Genomic DNA, 12,962 nt, shown 5'->3' with positions numbered 1-12,962 from the left:
AATGTGTTTATAGAAAACTAGACAAAATACACATTTTAAGTCACAGAGTACAAAATACAAATGGTTTAACATACTAACACCAGTATTTCAGCCAAGAGATTGATAGATTTACAAACAAAATAGAAATACTAGGTACTGGCAGATCCCTTGTGGAGATAAAATTTAATTCCCATTTTGGTTCAGTTTGGGAACACTTAATGAAAATCCTTAAAAATATGTGTAATTTACAATGCAGGAATTTCATTTCCATGATTTGATCATAAGAGAAAAGTAGATTATGTGTTTAAAATTTTAACTACAGGAATATTTGTTGCAATATTTATAATATTGAAAATAAAAAATTATCCAAATATCTAAAAAGAAAGCATTTTGTAAAATTATGCATATTCATGGAATGGAATACCTTACAGCCACTAGATTATGTTGTTGAATATTATGTAATGGTATAAATATATGTGCAGTTTTTAAAAAATTTTATTTATTTGAGAGAGAGAGTGAGCACAACTGGTGGGTGGAGGGACAGTAGAGTGGGAGAGGGAGAAGGAGACTCAGCATGTGTGGGGAGGCCACCATTCTGCTCATTCTGGGCTCCCAAGGGTACCAGGGATGCTGTGTCTTTCCGCGGAGGCTCAGAGAGTCCCCACAAATCACTCAGGGTCCCTTAGCAGATGTGAGCCAAAGGGCTGCTCTGATTTCCGCACAACTCCTTTTAGAGCAGGGAGCCTGACAGGGCTAGATCCCAGGATCCTGGGATCATGACCCAAGCTGAAGGCAGATGTTTAGTTGACTAAGCCACTGAGGCCAAGCTGAAGGCAGTTGTTTAGTTGACTAAGCCACTGAGGCCACACCTATATTTGCAAAGTTAAATGAAAAAAAGTTTATTTAAAAAAAACAGTTTATAAAATATCATAAATGGTGTATCCCACTTCACAAAAATATATTTACAAAGAAAGATGTCTGGAAGGATATACTCAAATTATTATTTTTAGGTGTTAGTGTTATAGATTTTTTCTTTTTTGTTTTTGTTTTTTGTATTTTTTGAAAAAGATTTTTATTTCTTAATTTTATTTATATATTCTATAATTAACACTTACTGATTTTATATTAAGCAAGAACTTACTATTAAAATAGTCATAAAAATCAAATATGTTCTCATTTTTTTTTCCATTTTATTTATTTTTTCAGCGTAACAGTATTCTTTTTGCACAACACCCAGTGCTCCATGCAAAATGTGCCCTCCCCATTACCCACCATGCTTAGTGAAATAAGTCAATCGGAGAAAGACAACTATCATATGATCTCCCTGATATGAGGACATGGAGAAGCAACATGTTCTCATTTTTTTATAGTTGTGAGATTTTAAAAATGTTAATATGAGTACATAATGCATGTATGTTTGCATATGTAAATGAATTATTCTTTAAGAAGATGTAATTTTTGATAGTTCTGGATAGAGCCCCAAGTTTTCTTATGTAGTGTCTGCATTTATTTATAAGGATCCTAAGTGGATTCTCTGAGATACCTCAATGACATTTATATATAGCCGAAAATAGTATAATTGGAACTTTTATAAAGTTAAAGATGTCATTTAGAATATTACTTTTCCTTGGTGTAGGAATAAAAATTTACATGAGAGACTTAGTCTGTGTGAGACAGGTTAAACAGTGGAGGGAATGTAGAGTACTAGAAAAGCTTGGTCTTGTGAAGTCAGCCAATTGTGGTTTTGACCTTGAGCTTTGCAACTGTGGACATAACAACAACCTCTTTGAGCCATTGTTAAGCATCTTGTAAAATGTAAACATATTGCCACCTGTACTATGGGGTTGAGATTATAGGAAATAATGTATGCCATTTAGCCCTTTGCTGATAACATAGTAAGTATTAAAAAATGATATAAAAAAGTATAAAAATGATATAAATGATATAAAAATGATATAAAAAAGTATAAAAACAGATAACACGAATCATGATAATTTTGATGCTTTGTACCATGTATCCTTAGGAGATATGGTAAGAGGATTATCTTTTCTTTAATTTAATTTTATCTTTATTTATATTATTGCTTTCCTTTCATTTGAGACCAGCATTACTTTTTCTAGTTGGATTTGAAATAAAGGGGCCTAGCTTATCAAAGAAAAATAATTGCTTCTGCTTTTGAGAGAATATTTTCTCCCTTTGGATATAGAGCTTTTGGGTTATTTTTAACTTTTGGTTTTTTATGATTTGAAAACTTTCATAATGAGTACAATTCTGTGGCCCAAACTTATTTTCCAGTCATATCTTCAAGGCATAGAGTATAGAAGTATAGAGTATAGAAGCCAAGAGTATAGAAACCCTAATCATACTATCTGATTTAAATTTAGGCTTTATCACTGTACCCTCTGCAAAAGTTACTCAGTTATGATTTTGACTTTCTAACTTTGGGCAAGTAATTTGACTTTTTGTGTTTGTTCTTATAGTTTAAATGGGAATAATAAAAATACATATCTTCTATGTATGTTTTAAGTATAGCTAAAAGGACTAAATGAGTATAGCTTAGTAATAAGCTTCATAATAAGCTTAATAAGCATAATAAGCTTCATAAATATTTTTGTGTTTTTTTTAAATTGAGATAATTGACATATAACATTGTATTAGTTTTAGGTGTACAACATAATGTTTGGAATGTGTGTGTATATCTGTGTGTGTATATATATACATATATATGTAGTGAAATAATTATCACAACTAATTTAACATTCATTACCACATATAGTTACAATTTTTTTCTTGTGATGAGACTTTTTATGATCTAATCTCTTAGAAACTTTCAAACATATAATACAGTATCGATAACTATAGTCACCATGCTGTACATTACATCCCCAGGATTTATCTGTCTTATGTAACTGGAAGTTTGCACCTTTTGAGCACCTTCACTCATTTGACCATAAATACTGTTTTTAGTTCTTACTACATTACTCTTTTCTCATTTAGTCATTTATTTAACACATACTTATTGATTGCCTACCATATGCGAGGTCATAGTACCCAGATACAGAAACATCAGTGAACAAAACCAGTCATTACCCTCATGAAACTTGTATTCTATTGCAGAAGATTGCAAATGAATATTTGATATTAGGCAAGTCCTGTGAAGAAAAATAAACAGAATAAAGAGAGGGCAGATAGTAAAGAGTGTTACTTGAGATTGTGTATTCATTTTAGCTTAGACCATGCAAATATCTGGAAGAAGACCATTTTTTTAAAAATTTTTATTTATTTATTTTTTCAGCGTAACAGTATTTATTGTTTTTGCACGACACCTAGTGCTCCATGCAATATGTGCCCTCCCTATTACCCACCACCTGGTTCCCTCAACCTCCCACCCCCTGCCCCTTCAAAACCCTCAGGTTTTGCAGAGTCCATAGTCTCTCATGGTTCACCTCCCCTTCCAATTTCCCTCAACTTCCTTCTCCTCTCCATCTCCCCATGTCCTCCATGTTATTTGTTATGCTCTACAAATAAGTGAAGCCATATGATACTTGACTCTCTCTGCTTGACTTATTTCACTCAGCATAATCTCTTCCAGTCCCATCCATGTTGCTACAAAAGTTGGGTATTCATCCTTTCTGATGGAGGCATAATACTCCATCGTGTATATGGACCACATCTTCCTTATCCATTCATCTATTGAAGGGCATCTTGGTTCTTTCCACAGTTTGGCGACCGTGGCCATTGCTGCAATAAACATTGGGGTACAAATGGCCCTTCTTTTCACTACACCTGTGTCTTTGGGGTAAATACCCAGTAGTGCAATTGCAGGATCATAGGGAAGCTCTATTTTTAATTTCTTGAGGAATCTCCACACTCCAAAGTGGCTGCACCAACTTGCATGCCCACCAACAGTGTAAGAGGGTTCCCCTTTCTCCACTTCCTCTCCAACACATGTTGTTTCCTGTCTTGCTAATTTTGGCCATTCTAACTGGTGTAAGGTGGTATCTCAATGTAGTTTTAATTTGAATCTCCCTAATGGCTAGTGATGATGAACATTTTTTCATGTGTCTGATAGCCATTTGTATGTCTTCATAAAGTGTCCGTTCAAATCTTCTGCCCGTTTTTTGATATGATTATCAAAAATTTAAAAAAAAGAGTAGTATAAGATGAGGTCAGAGAGGTCAATGATAGAAGCTTCATAGGCCATTGTGAGGACTTTGGATTTTACTGAAATTTGGTGAGAAGGCAAAGTTTTAATAAGAAGAATGATGTGTTTTGATTAATATTTTTAAAATATCACTGACTGCTTTTGTAACAAAAGGACTTGAGGGTCTGATTAGAAGCTGGGAGACCAGTTAAGAGGCTGTTGTGGTAGTACAGATGAGAGCTGATGATGGTGGTGGGGAGAAGTGATTGTGTTTGGGATGACTTTTGGGATATATTTGGAAGTAAGCTCCTCGGATTTGCTGATGTATTTATGAGCAATTGTGTGAATGATAGTACCATTTACTGAAATGGGAAACACTCTGGGAAGAGTACGTATATGGGGAGCCTAAGTGTTTTGTTATGGACTGTTATTTAGAAATGCTTGTGATGGAAATATTTGGAGATTTTTAGACAGTTTGATATACGATTAGAGTTCAGAGGAGAGGTCAAGGCTAGAGATAAAAATTTGGGAATTGCCTTTGTATAAATAATATTTCAAGTCACTGTACTTGATGAGTGAGTTTGGATAGAGAAGACTAGCTGGGGGATGAGCAAAAGGGTCCAGCAAAGAAGACTTAGAAGATGTGACTTATAGGTTAGGAAGATAGTGTAACATCTGGAAACCTAGTGGAAAAAAAATGTCAGGGAAAAGGAAGTGATCTACAGGGTGTTAGAAATTTGAGGGGAAAGTCTAAAATAATTTCTAGAATGTGTGGAGAAAATAGTTTGTTTCCTTGATTGCCTGGCAATACTAGAGGCCATTTGAGGTGTAATGTCATAAATTTAATGTGGGAGTAGTCAACACAATTCGTAATTATAACCACTTTAATCTGCCCAGGTATGTGTACAGAGAAGGGTGAAAGTTGGACTTAGAGTTTGGATTTTGCCATGCAAGTATGAATAAAGAAGAGAAGGAAAGGGAATGTACATGCTGTGTACACGCAAGGAAGTGATTTTAGTGGGGGCTATAAAATCAAACATTGGTAAGGAGGGACGTGGGACCAGACTGCGTGCTCCAGCTAAACCAGATCTCTGCCAATAACCACATTTTATTTTCATCTCTGCTTGTGTTTTTTGAGTTGCCCTTTTTATTTTTCCTTTCTGCCCCCTTCCCAACTTCTAGCCCAAACACACACACATATATCCAATACTCATATGTTCAAATTCAGTCCATCCTTCAAGAGATAGCAGACCTGGTACTTCCTTCTTGAAACCTTTCCTCCTCACCCCCAGTGAACAGTGCTTTTGTTTCCCTTTTGAACTCCTGTAACACTCTAACTTTCTAATTGGCACTTGTTGGTTGATATTGTAGGGGTGTGTGTGTGTGTGTGTGTGTGTGTGTGTGTGTGTGTGTGTGTGTGTGTGTTTTAAACCTCTCTACACTGTGTGGTTGTGAGGGACAATCATATGTCCTTATAGCCTTAGCATTTATCACAGTTGATGTGCAGCAAAGGTTTGATAAGTCAATGAAATCCTTTTTTAAATTTAAATTCAGTTAGCCAACTTACAGTACATCATTAGTTTCAGATACAGTATTCAATAATTTATCAGTTTCATATAACACCCAGTGCCTATCACATCACGTGCCCTCCTTAAGTCAATGAAATTTTAAGTAAAACAGTTTCTTCAGTGTTTTCCAAAGCAATTGTGAAAACAAGAATTTCTTAAAAATTGCTTTTACTTTCACCTATATACTCTTTTATACTCACTGTAGTCTGTAGCAATGCTATGTCATTTATTAACCAGCAGCATCATCATCGTTTTTTATCTTGCAGGAGCATCTTTCTTTAAAGAAGTATATTATTGACATTGTGGTTGAAAATGCAGCTCTACCAGAACCTTTGAAAGATGGAGAAGAGCGGCAGAAAAATAAAAGAAAAGCCAAAAAGATAAAAGCCCGTATGAACTCCAGGTACCAAAAATATCCTTCAAATCAGAACAAAACAGAAACTGTTAGTGATATATCCTTTTTAATGTATATCTAAAGAAGACCCTCTGCCTCACACAAAAGTTTCAACTTGTTTGCTTTTAAGAAAGCCTTGAAAATAATACTGATGAGCCTAATTTATAGCCACTTTCTTTGATTGAGAAAGAAAACTGCATATCGATCTAAAGCCCTTGCTTTCACCTGTTAAGAGCTCTTCTTATAATTGGATGCCAAAGCCCTGCCAAACTTGTGCCTCCTCCAGCATACAGTAGTATGTTTAAGTATGTGTAAACTAAGCCTATTTTTCTTTCCAACTATTGATTTTTAAATGAGGTATCAAAGAAAATCAATAGCAATCAACAAATAGAAGTCTGCTGGCTGTGGTGTCAAATCCCATGACTAGGTTTAATCAATTTGGTTGCCTGTCACAACAAGAAAAAGTTCAAGAAATATCTTGAAATGGAAAGTGAGTTGTCAGACCTGTAGTTTATCATCAGCCTCCAAAGTAACATCCGAGGATCAGACAGCTGTGTAGTACATCATTACCTCACATGCTTTGAGCATCACCTGATGAATGATGAGTCTCAGGACACAAATGTAGTTCCTCTGTAGTAGATAATTTTTGCTCTTTGGGAGAAGGTAATCTAAATATGTTGTTTTACTTTTATTACCAGATGTTTTCAAAGTTGAAGTAGCTTGACCGGTGGGATTATTGAAATATAGTTCTAGAAGGTGAATGGTGGTTATCACTCTATAGTTTCCAATTTCAGATTGTAATTAAAGGTGTCCATTTCATCTTCCAGAATCAATGAAAACTTGCAGAGTACTCATTCAAGCAAAGAGTAGAAAAGCCTTTTTTGTTTGTATTTTTTGAGATTCCTCTAACTTTCTAAAAATACTTTCACAGTATACTTGAAGGTATTACTGACCTTCATTTCTAGTTTATGCTAAGAAGTTTGCTGCCCTGACACGGAAATTCTATTTTTATGAATTATTTTTTTCCCTCTGTGTACACATTCCCTTGCTAAGCTCCCCCAGTCCTGTCTCTGAATGTCATCTATTTAGGATGACCACCAATTTAATATCTTCAATTTACTCCAACACAGGCTCCTGTTCTCTCCCTCACCCCACTCTCCAAAACCCCTTTGTCCCATAGTCTTCTCTGTCTGAGTAAATGGATACTGTATTCTAGCTTTGTATGCCAGAATCCTTGAAGTCATCTTTGATTTTCTTTCTCCCACACCTCACATCCAATCCAACTGCAAATTATGTTAGCCTTGATTTAAAATATATACATACATTCAGAATTTGACTACGGCTAACTTCATTGCTTCCCCTGAACCAATCCGTCATCATCTCTTGCCTGAATTACTGCATGAGCTCTGTGACTATTATCATTGTTTCTGCCTTTGCCTCCTTGCAGCCTATTCCAAATCCTCTCTAGCCAGAGTATTAAAATGTAAGTTAGATCATGTCACTTCTCAAAACCTCAGGTTTCCTCCTCCCACATATATCCATACACCTACATCCCTTATCTCCTTCTGGTCTTTGCTTAAATGTTCCCTTTTTGGTGGGGCTGTCCTCAAGAGCTTGACTTTTGTTTTGTTTGTCTTTTGAAACATAAGTAGTGGTAATTTATTAAACAAAATTATAAAATTATAGGAAAAGTCTCTACAATTCTGTTGCTAATATTTTTTTTACATATCTACTTCCATCTGTAGACTTTATTCTTCACTGCAGTATGATTTATTTAAGTGAAATGTAGAGTTATTCAGTATGGTTTGTTGACTTCTGACAAATCTAGATACTAGATATGGGCACACAGTATATAATCCATACTCCTATCAAAATTGTCTTTATGCCTCTTTTGGGTGGGTTTCTTAGCACTCCTGGCCTGTGGTAATCACTGACCTGCTTTCTATGATTATAGATTACCTTTTCTTGTTCAGGAAAGGCATACCAATGAAATCAAACTCCCTCGTGGCTGGCTTCTTTTGCTTAGTGTATGGTTTTGAGATATATCAGTGTTGTTGCATGTAGATAGTTTGAGTCTTTTTATTATTGTACATATTCGTTGTGTGCATATTCTACAATTTTTATTTATTCATCTGTTGATGGACTTTTGGGTTTCTAGTTCTGGGCATTTGTAAATTAAGCTCCCCTCACGTCTTTGAGTATATATGTTTTCATTTCTCCTGGGTAAATACCTAGATATGGAATACCACACCCTTTTCCATAGTGGTTATACTGTTTTACATGCTTATCAGCAATATGTGGGAGTTCCAGTTTCTCCACAGTCTTCCCAGTACACACTTGATATTGTTAGTTTTTTCAAAATTTTAGCCTATTTCAGTGGGAGTGTCAACGTATCTCAGTCTGTTTCTAATTTGCATTTTCCTAGTGACTAATAGTATATATTGAGCATCTTTTCATGTGCATTTTAACCATTCAGTATCTTTCTTTATGAACTGTCTCCTGAAGGTATTTGCTCATTTTAAAAGTTGAGTTGTCGCCTTACTTTTGAGTTGTTTGTATATTCTGACCACAAAGTTCCTTGTCAGATACGTGTATTGCTAATTTGTTCTTACAGTCTGGAAATAGCCTATTACATTTTCTTGAAGATAGCCTTTGATAAGCAAAGGTTTTTATTTGTGATGATGTCTGTTTTGGGTTTTGGGGTTCTAAGAGGTCTCTGAAAAAGAGTTAAAAATCCTTCTGTATTTTTTTTTCTAGAAGCTTTGTAAGTTTTATTTTTGTATTTAGGCTTATGATTAATCTCAAATAGATTAATGGTTATGATATGAAGCATTGGTCCAAGTTTATTTTTCCATATAGGTAACCAGTTGTTCTAACATTATTAGCTGGAAAGGTTTCTTTTTCCATTATACTGTTAGCATTTTGGGAAAAAAAAAAAAAGAAAAGAAAGAAAGGAAAGGAAGGAAGGAAGGAGAAAGAAAGAGGGAGAGAGAGAGGGAGGAAGGGAGGAAGGAACCTTCCCTTTTGTATGAGTCTGTTTCTAGACTATATCATTCTTTTATTTTAAAACCTTGATAAAAAATAAAAATCAGCCTTTGCAGTGTAGATCCATTTCTGGACTTTCTGGTCAGTTCTGTTTCACTGATATATTCATCTGTCTTCAAACTGTCTTGATTACCATGGCTTTATAGTAAGTCTTGAAATAGAAGTCTTCCAACTTTGGTTTTTTGGTTTTTTGTTTCTGTTTTTGTTTTTTTTTGTTTTTTTTTTTTTGAGATTGTTTTCTTTTTCCAGGGTCTTTTGTTTTTCCATAAATATTAGGATCAATTTTTAGTTTCTAAAATAAAAAGACCAGTTGGGATTTTGTTTGGTGTTGCATTGTATCTACAGATTAGCTTAGGAAGAACTGACATCTATCTGATAGTATTGGGTCCTCATCCCATGATTAGGGTGTTTAGTTTCTTTAATTTCTAGTAATATCTTGTAATTTTCAGTGTAGAAGTTTTACAAATATCTTACTAAATTTATCCCTAGCACTTTTAGTTTTTCGATGCTATTGAAAATAATTTTAATTCTTTTTTGTTGTTGTTGTCAGTATATAGAAACAATTGATTTTTGTATTAACTTTATATACTGGGACCTTGCCATATTGACTTATGAGGTCTAATAGTTTTGTGTGTTTATAAGATTTCTTTAGGTACATAACATATATGAGAATAAAAACAGTTTTGCTTTTTCGATTATATACCACCTACTTCTCTTCATTGTCTCTTGCACTGTATTGCATCTTTGGCAAAATTTTGAACAGAAGATTTTGTCCTGTTCTTAGGGAGAAAGCAATTAGTTTTTCATGTTAAGGTATTATGTTAGCTGTCATTTTATGTAAATGCCCTTTATCAGGTTGAAGCAACTTTTTTTATTCTTAGTTTCCTGAGAGCTCTTTTCATAGATATCCAATGTTTTGAAAAGCCTTTTCTGCATCTGTTGAAATGTGCCTTTTAATTTTATCAACAAAGTTCATTATATTGATTTTTTTTAGTGAAGTATTTTTTTATTTAATTTCTTTTCAGTGTAACAGAATTCATTGTTTATGCACCACACCCAGTGCTCCATGCAATACGTGCCCTCCATAACACCCACCACCAGGCTCCCCCACCCTCCCACCCCCTGCCACTTCAAAACCCTCATATTGTTTTTCAGAGTCCATAGTATCTCATGGTTCATCTCTCCCTCCAATTTCCCTCAACTCCTTTCTCCTCTCCATCTCCCCATGTCCTACGTGTTATTTGTTATGCTCCACAAATAAGCGAAACCATATGATAATTGACTCTCTCTGCTTGACTTATTTTTATAATAGTTTTATAAAGATATGTTCACATCCTATACAATTCACATATAAAAACTGCATAATTCTATATTGATTATTGAAGTATAATTGACATACAACATTATATTAGTTCCGATGTACAATATAATGATTTGATGTTTTTATTTACTGTGAAATGATCACCACAGTCATTAACATCTGTCACCATATATAGTTATAGAATTTTTTTATTTTTTAAGATTCAATCTCAGCAACTTTCAAATATACAGTACAGTATTATCAACTATAGTTGCCATGCTGTACATTACATCTCATGACATTTATTTTATAACTGGTAGTTCTTACATTTTGACTCTCTTCTACCATTTTGCTTACCCTCATGTGGCAACCATCAGTCTGTTCTTCATCTGTGAGCTTGGTTGTTTTTTTGTTTGTTTATTTTGTTTTGGGTTACCAAAATGAGATCATACACATTTGTCTTTGACTTACTTTGCTAAGCATAATGCCCTCAAAGCCCATCCATGTTGTTGGAAATGGCAATTTGCGTTTGTATATGACATTCTGGAAAAGGCAAACCTATAAAAACAGTAAAAAAGATGTGTGGTTGCCAGAGGCTGGGAAGAGGGAGAGATGAATAGGCAGAACAAAGAGGATTTTTAGGTTAGTGAAAGGACTCTATATGATACTTATAATGGTGGATACATGTAATTATATATTTGTCCAAACCCATAGAATATAGAACAGCATAGAGTGAATTGTGATGTAAACTATGAATTTGGGGTGGTAATAATGTGTCAGTATAGGTTCATTACTTGTAACGAATGTACCACTCTGTTGGGAGGTGTTGATATCGGGGCTAAGCATGTTTGGGATGGCAGATATATGGGTAAATCTCTCTGAAACTTTCTCTTAATTTTTCTGTGAACCTGAAATTTCTATAAAAAATGAAATCTTTAAATATTTTATCATTTTTAAACCTGTAAGAATCTATACTAACACCCCCTTTTTCATTCTTGAGAATTATAATTATTCTTTGATTATTCTGGCCAGAAATTTATCAGCTTTATTAATCTTTTCAAGAATGAACTTTTGCTGTCATTGACTTTTCTTTATTTTTTCTATTTCACTTATGTTTTTAATTTTTTCCATGCTTACTAGGTATTTTCCCCCCCTAGATTCCCAAGGTAAAAACTTAAGATTACTGATTTGAAACCTGACTCCTTTTCTAATATATGCAATTATAGCTATAAATTTCCCTCTAAGCTATGTCGCACCTATTTTATATGTTGTGTATTATTTTTCATTCAGTTCAAAATGTTTTCCAGTTTCAGGCTCCTGGATGGCTTAGTTGGTTGAGCGGCTGCCTTCAGCTAGGGTCATGATCCTGGAGTCCTGGGATTGAGTCCCACATCGGGCTCCCTACTCAGAAGGGGGTCTGCTTCTCCCTCTGCCCCTCCCCCTGCTCATGCTCTCTCTATCTCATTCTCTCTCCGTCTCTCAAATAAAAAAAATATATATTTTCCAGTTTCACTTCAAATTCATTGACCTATTGGTTACTTAAAAATGTAAGTGCTAAATTTTCGAATAATTGAGAACTTTCCAGATATCTTTTTGTCTTGATATTTCCTGTGGTGAGAGAAGATACTGTGCATAATTTCAGTTCCTTTTAATTTATTGAGGCTTGTTTTATGCCCAGCATCTGGTTTGTCTTGGTCAGTGTTGCATGTTTACTTGATGAACATGTATATATTGCTTGTGGTAGGTGTAGTTTCTATAATGTCAGTTAGGTCTAGTTGGGTGATAGTGCTGTTAAAGTCTTCCACATTGTATCTCTAATATTGTCTGTTTCATATTGTATCAGTTACATAAAGAATATTTACCTTTCTGATTATTTCACACTTCTATCTCACACTTCAATATTTTCCAGTTTTGCTTCAAATTTTGAAGCTTTGTTGATAAATAGATACAAATTTAGTATTATTTTATCTCCTTGAAAAATTGATCCTATTACCAATATAAAGTATCCTTCTTTGTTTTGGGTAATATTTCTTATGGTGAAGTCTACTTGATCTAATATTAGTATCATTTCCACTCAGTATTTTCATGATAAATCTTTTCTCATTCTTTTAGTTTTATTCTTGTAATTTCATCTCTGCATATTTTTGTGCACCTCTTATAATCATCATATGTGCGTCTTTTCTGTCTTTTCCGACAGTCTGTTTGCAGTTTTTCATCAGTTTACATTTAGTGAAATTATTGCTATAGTTGTTTTAAGTGTACTATTTCACTATCATTTGTTCATCTGTTGTTCATTCCTTTTTTTTCTTCTTTTCACCCTCCTTTTGGATTATTTTTTTAGTATTCCATTTTTTTCCTTTATTGATTTAGTATCTCTATTTTTAGTGTTTGCTTCATTTAAAATATGTAACCTTAAACTATCATGATAACTATATAGTATTAAACCACTTTAATTGTAAGTTTAGAATCTTACAGTAGTATCTATATTCTTGTTGTTTGTGTAATTATTGCCTTACATTTTACTTCTATATG

At 34.1% G+C, this 12,962-nt stretch overlaps 1 protein-coding gene across 2 annotated transcripts in view; it reads left to right on the top strand.

Moving 5' to 3' along the window:
- The window catches only part of SCAPER (S-phase cyclin A associated protein in the ER), a 514,148-nt gene that overhangs the window by 219,753 nt on the left and 281,433 nt on the right, over positions 1-12,962 (top strand). For both annotated transcript variants that reach the window (XM_046009648.1, XM_046009649.1), the window contains exon 21: positions 5,958-6,094. In XM_046009648.1, the coding sequence (XP_045865604.1) occupies positions 5,958-6,094 (137 nt within the window). The remainder of the gene's footprint in view (positions 1-5,957; positions 6,095-12,962) is intronic.

Source organism: Meles meles, chromosome 6 (genome assembly GCF_922984935.1).
Source record: "Meles meles chromosome 6, mMelMel3.1 paternal haplotype, whole genome shotgun sequence".
Taxonomy (NCBI): domain Eukaryota; kingdom Metazoa; phylum Chordata; class Mammalia; order Carnivora; family Mustelidae; genus Meles; species Meles meles.
Note: the sequence above shows the minus strand (reverse complement) of the source record. Positions and strands in the feature narration are given on the sequence as shown.